Raw genomic sequence first — 6,879 nt, 5'->3', positions numbered from 1 at the left:
GTTTTGTAAACTGAGGGATGGGGCTAAGGAAATGTCACCACATTTGTAGATGGAGCTATGGATGCAAACCTGGATATAGAGTTTGTGAGATTGACATGGTGATATAGTTGGAAGCTATACGTTATAGAAGAAAATTACAAAAACTTGGATCAGTAGGCTATGCAAACTTACTCCACAACTAATGCAACCTAAAACCATGTTGCTAACAGTTAAACAAAGTTCTTCATCGAGGAACTGTTTGCAACATGGATTTAGGTAGTATTACCAGATTTTGACCAGCAAATCAGGTGGAAAAGATGAGCTCCCTCCATCATCATCTCTTCTTATATAGTATCATGATATGGGGCCCATAATGTCATATTGTCATAAGTGTTCAAGTTTAATATGAAGTATAGTATTGCATACTAGGTCAGTGTTGGTAAAGCGTATTTAGCAACCACTGCAAAAGTTTGTCAAAGCGGTGTGTCTGACGTCACACTCCCATAATGCACGCGCTCTGAAACTCCAGCGCTGCACTGGAAAACCCAGGCCCTGAAAATAATAAAATACTTTTACAAAATATCTCAGAGAAAAGCAACAAGAACCGATTCCCGAAAGTTTTAAAGGTACGTTAACGCCAATTTTGAACAGAAAAGTCCCAAATATAAGTCTGCCAGCATGATAGTAAAAATCGACTCATGCCGAGCAACTTCGTGACATGAACTTGCTGAATTTCTTTTGCAGTTTTCAAATAGTAGTGCAATATGTCTATTTCTGTTAATTACTTAATTACTATCTGTAATAATGAAAAGCATAACTGTTTCCCGCTGGCGCTCACCAAATGTTCAGAATACAAGTGTTAAAAAAGTTGTTTTTTTATGCTAGTCCTTATCTTCGCACTACGTGCCACCATTACGTTTTTTTCGATCATGAATTACATTAGCTAGTCCCGTTTATTGAGTTTTCTGTTTACTCTATATATTAAAATTGACTAGCGTTGCGTGAATTAGATAGTCGTTTAAAAAGCACATTTCTGAAACACATCATTAAAGATCATATACAGGTTGAGCAGCTCGAGTTGATGATTAACCATATGTTCGTTGTATTCAGACACTTGATTGGTTTTCAAGTGTCACTAACATACCTTGTTTTACATTGTGTTGAGATCAGAGACGGTTTTAGAGCTAGAATTTTCTAATATAGAAAACCTTGGCTCATCATGCCACCCAATTTCCACAAGAGGGCACTATGACTAGAACATTGATCTGCAGCACTTGCACAATTATAACCATAGTTGTACTAAATCCTTCACTTCAATTTATTGCGACAGTTTTCCTTTTTTCACCTGTGTAATTGCAAAGACCGCGCAACTCCATTACATTACAATTTCAAAGTAATTACTGAAGTACTATGTAAGTACAGTGTTACTACCAATGACATATGTCTATGGTTATTACATGGGGTGTATCAGGCACCAGCATGACTGTAGGTCATTTCATCACACAACAACTATAGGCTGATCTGTGCTTATTTGTGCTTATATATAGGGCTGTAATCATGCAGAGCTGCCTCTCACATTCAACCCCTTCTCTGGCTGGTGTGGCTGGATGAGACCGGGAGAAGAACCACACAACTTACCCAAGAATTACCCTCTGGAGAGACACACACACACACATACAACTCACACAAGCTCAGGTACGCTCATACACATCCAGTCCGAGCTTTACCGGCTGAGTGTTTGACTCCTCTTCTTTCATCACCCAGGCCCTATTGGGTTGCTATGGCAGCTGCTGCTGCAGAACCACCCCATCTGATAGAAGCTTGCACAGGAAAGGGAGACAGGCGGACAGACCCTCGCCTGGAGAGAATACGAAACACTGCACTAACAGCATTCAGCAGCACTCAACACCCCACTCTCCATTAAGGGTGCAGCCAAGGTTGTCAAGTTTGAAGGTCCTCTCTTAAAATACCCCATGAGTCTGCTCAGGCTTATGGCCCGTTGCCTTCTGCAGAAGACCCAGCGCTGTTCCCTCTGCTAGAAGATGTTCCAACAGAAGGAGCACCTGAAAAGCCACCTGCAGGCCCATGACGCCAACAGGCAGGTGTTCCAATGCCAGGAGTGTGGCAAACAGTACAGCACTCAGCTGGGCTACCGGCGCCACCTTCTGGCCACCCACACCCCCACCTCCCTATCTGGTGAGCTCCATTTCCAGGAGGGGGAGTCCACCCTGCTGGAGCAGCTAGGGAGCCACACCGACAGGCCTCAGCCACTGGGGGGTGCCACCGACGGCATCAGGGAGAGGAAGTATTCATGCGAGCATTGCGACCGACGTTTCTACACTCGCAAGGATGTGCGGCGCCACGCGGTGGTTCACACGGGCCGCCGGGACTTCCTGTGCCCGCGCTGTACCCAGCGCTTTGGCCGCAGGGACCATCTGACACGCCACCTGAAGAAGAGCCACGTCCAGCAGGCCACACCCACCACCCCCACAGCCACACCTGCCCCCACCACACCTGGCCCCGTAAAGGAGCAGAGTCCTGTGTCATGTGCCATGGGGCCCCCCTCAAAGGAGCCCATAGAGACCTTCCCCATGGACATGTACAGCAGCTACCCCCTGCAGACCATGTCCAATCCAGGCATGGGCCACCACCACCACTCCCTCATGCAGGTTTCCCTGTCCACGGCCATGGGGGTGGGCCGCCACATGCCGGACCCCGCTCCCCATCTCCACCACCACCTCCCCCAGCCCCAGCAGCAACAGCAGCCTTATGGCCACATGCCCAGGTACCAGCATGGATCTACCTCATACCCCCACCCTGACACGGAGAGCTTTCTCATGGACCTGCAGAGTGGGCTGCCCCCACACCTGACCGCAGCCTCCTCTACCTCCTCCTCTCCTCAGAGGGAGGTGCTCTCAGAAGCCCAGGGTGGGCCAGGGGCCGGGGACCCCCACATTCTGTCCAGGAGCCCCGCTCTCTCCTCGGCCGAGCTGTCATGCGCTGCTAACATGGACCTGGGTCCTCTCCTGGGCTTCCTGCCGTTCGGCCTGCCTCCCTACAGTGCTCATATGAGTATGGGAGGTCTGGTGATTGGCTACCCCTCTAGCTCCACCTCCACTGTGCCGCCCTCCTCCTCCAGTCCCCTGCCTTCTCAGGCCCCAGGAGGCCTTACCTTCCTGCAGCCTCAACAACCGCACACACCCCAGGCCCCCGGAACTCACAACCACAACATCAACCAGCTACCTCAGGGGTTCAGCAACCCTGGAATGAGCACTTCCACCTCCCTACCTCACTACTACCAGGCCTTTCAACAGTGAGCAGCCTGATACCATGTGACCTAACACCAGGCCAAGGGACACTTCAAATAGTCATGAATAAAGCTTCCGATACAATATGAGTGTTTAGAACAGGGATGGGCAAGTGAAATGTTGTTGTCTCCCTCTTGACAGCGGAGAGGGGGGGAAAATGATGTTTTAAAGTTAACACGTTTTGCAATGGGGCAGAGTGAAGATTTAGCAATTTTATAACAAATTCCATGCAATTCTACAAATTTGTGCATTGATGCGTTGGTGCATTGATCCGCAGGTCACTTGCCCATCCCTGGTCTAAAATGACCAGAATACACAAGTGATACATACACTATATATACAAAAGTATGTGGACACCCTTCAAATCAGTGTATTGGGCTATTTCCGCCACACCTGTTGCAGACAGGTGTATAGAATCGAGCACACAGCCATACAATCTCCATAGACAAATGTTGGCAGTAGAATGGAAGAGCTCAGTGACTTACTGAAGAGCTCAGTGACTTTCAATGTGGCACTGTCATAGGATTCCACCTTTCCAACAAGTCAGTTTGTCAAATTTCTGCCCTGCTAGAACTGCCCCGGTCAACTTCCAGACAGCAGGTGTCCACATACTTTTCATCATGTGGTGTATATGCTTTGAATGTGCTTGCATGGGTTCTCAGTCTTTAAAAACGATGCTCATTAAGCTTTCGGTGGCAATAATTTCCATTATGACGTTGAACACAATGAACCACCTCATCAGTATTACCTCATCCGATTAAAATCAACTTGAGCAGAAGGAGAATAGGGAGTGTCTTTTAGCAACCCAAATGTTGTTTTACTGAAACCTGTTAGAAATAGGCCAAGTGGTTGCACTTTGGAAAGATCGCGTCAGGTCTATACAATGTGGACATAAGTACTACATGACACCTGCCACTCATCTTGATATATTTTTTTTCAACAATGTGATTTACTTTGATGACAATAGTTATGCTAGATATATAACAGCAGTTTGCATAACATTGTACTTTTGTGTCATCGTGTAATGCTTATTTATACAAAAACTAGACATGTTTCATTTTTAAGTTCCTTTTAAAGAATTTTTCTCTTCCCAGTACCCCATTCCACTTATTTGGTCTGTTCCAGACAGTATTAGCACACTGGTTCAAGTAATCAAGGGCTTGATAACTATAATAAACTGGGCGGTTTGAGCTCTAAATGCTGATTGGCTGAAAGCCGTGGTATATCAGACCGTATTCCACGGGTATGACACATTTATTTACTGTTCTAATTACGTCGGTAACCAGTTTATAATAGCATTAAGGCACCTCAGGGGTTTGTGGTATATGGCCAATATAACACAATGGCTCTATCCAGGCACTCCTTGTTGGGTCGTGTATAAGATCAGCCTTTAACCGTGGTATATTGGCCATATACCACACCTCCCCGGGCCTTATTGTTTAAGTTGACCATTTAAATCAGCTGTGGTTGTTCTGGTATAGACCAAATAAGTGGAATGGCAGGGGGTACTCGAGAGGTTTGGCAAACACCTCTTTAGAGAGTTACTGAAATGGGTTTCATATTACTGCATATCATTGACTGTATCCTGTATTCAGTAAAATGTCGCACCGATGTCTTAAAAAATGCTACTGTTGTGCCTCTTGGATGTCTACTCTCGACTGTGTTAAAGCACTTATGACATTATGAAAGGAGAGAATTTATGTCTTAAAAATTTGTTTTGTTCCTTTTACCTCAACAACATGCTCTCCTAGATGAACAGCTAAACAGAATTATGTCCTGTGGGCTTATGGTAGGTCTATATCTTTCCAATTTACTTTGGCTCTGAGTTGTGCCATTAGATCTAAAGTGAAAATGTAGGTTTTATGAATCTAGTTGCTTTTTATTTTGTTGATACAACATACAGTGATATTAATTGACCCATATTCTTTCTACCTCTATACTATTATAGTATATGTTATTTTATTTTGCCATATTCTGTCACCGGTGTAATCTAAAAATATAACAAGAAGTGTAACAGGCAGTACAGAAAATGTTGTATAACATCTCCTCCTTGAACATTGTCTCTTTTACCAGTTCTCATGTATTATATCCTATCCTGATATGTAGATCTCTGTTCCACGCCCATGTTTATTGTTACTTGTTTGCCGCATTCCAGACTGACTACATTGCAGATGCCTGCCAGATCTCACAACGCCTGGATAGGTGTTTTAAGATATCTGCCAACCACATCATATGATATAGTAATCTGATGCCCGGCTGTACAGTCGATGACGTAACATGCAACCATTGGTTGATGCAATGCACCTGTCTGCAATGTAGTCGGCCTGGAACGTGACTGTTGACTACCTCAGAAAAGAGCAACTTGTTACTCTTCATATCATTGTGTAGAGTTTATTTTTGTCAGTTCAACGAACGCACACTTTAGTACTAGATTTGTTTTGAGGTTAGCTTAGCATATTGACGGAAGGATGTTAGCACAATAGTTCAGTTCCCATTATATTATATTAAATGGCGATTTTATTGTATTGAATTGCGGTGTTGCCTGCAGTAAAATTAGCTACTATTTAGGCAAACATCCCCGTTAGCTCTTAGGACTACGCTCTAGCTGTTTGTTCCAGCCACCCTGTAGAAGAAGTTCCAAAATAAGAATTGTTCTTATCATATTATCTTTGAAGCATTTTGTTATTGTCAGAATTTGAACAATAAAGTACCCCGTAGGTTGATTGATTTTTCACTATCGAACACATTTCCTCTATAGATGTAATGTCATTTGTTTTGGCATGAATTTGCTTCCATACATTTCCACACGAAAAGGTACAAATATTAAAGAACATTTATGTACATTTTACCAGTCAAATAATGTAGCGTAGCCACTATTTAATCACACACCAGTTTATTTTACACAGACAGACCAAGATTAGGATCTTCTGACTGATTGTGAGGGAAGTCTACAAGAATGCAGTCCAACGGAAGAGGTCCGTTGGACTGGTCAGAAGAGGTCAGAAGCACATTTACAACATACAGTGAGCAAGGCAGGAAGCTTGCGCTGCATCTCATCAACTGGTAGACCAGAATCAATTTACATGAAGTTGATTGCAGTGCAAAGACAGTAAAACTACTGTAATGTGAACAATGTGTCTTCTAACCACAAAATGAACCACAGTAAAATGTGTGGTGTAGGAAATTTTTTGAACTGATGATCTTCCATAGTCTCTTGGCCAGGTATTTCTTCAGCAGGACCTGGGACTTCAGTACTATATTGCTGCCCTTCCCTGCAATGTTGTTGAGCCACAGGTGTCTTAGACACTGTGCAGCATTTATTTGCCCTCTAGCCAAACAGGGAAACGGGTAGAAGTATTACTATTAAACTGTAATAATCACATACTTTTGTTGATGGAGTGTATATTAGACTCGCAGCATATAAGTGATGACCCCTAAGGTCCACATGTCTGTGGGGAAGGACACAAAGTCAAAGTTGACCACCTCTGGGGCCAGAAATTCAGGGGTTCTAAAATTGAGAGCTTTCCCGAGGCCTGTATCTGAATCCCAGGAAGAAAGAACATTCATTTTCAAGGTTATCTTTGAGAGAGCT

General features: G+C 44.1%; 1 protein-coding gene across 2 annotated transcripts; it reads left to right on the top strand.

Moving 5' to 3' along the window:
• Window positions 1-470: 470 nt before the first annotated feature.
• On the top strand, window positions 471-6,010 carry LOC106572229 (zinc finger protein PLAGL2). 2 transcript variants are annotated; one of them, XM_014146235.3, is made up of 3 exons: window positions 471-605; window positions 1,527-1,674; window positions 1,744-6,010. In XM_014146235.3, the coding sequence occupies exon 3, from the start codon at window positions 2,022-2,024 to the stop codon at window positions 3,294-3,296; it is 1,275 nt and encodes a 424-aa protein (XP_014001710.1). In that variant the 5' UTR covers window positions 471-605; window positions 1,527-1,674; window positions 1,744-2,021; the 3' UTR covers window positions 3,297-6,010. The 2 variants fall into 2 exon arrangements, with proteins under 2 accessions (XP_014001710.1, XP_014001709.1); XM_014146234.3 differs by having other exon boundaries at window positions 1,527-6,010.
• The last annotated feature ends 869 nt before the right edge of the window (window positions 6,011-6,879 follow it).

The sequence above is a fragment of the Salmo salar genome, chromosome 15 (genome assembly GCF_965601325.2).
Source record: "Salmo salar chromosome 15, fSalSal1, whole genome shotgun sequence".
Lineage (NCBI taxonomy): Eukaryota > Metazoa > Chordata > Actinopteri > Salmoniformes > Salmonidae > Salmo > Salmo salar.
This window is presented reverse-complemented; position numbering and strand designations above follow the sequence as displayed.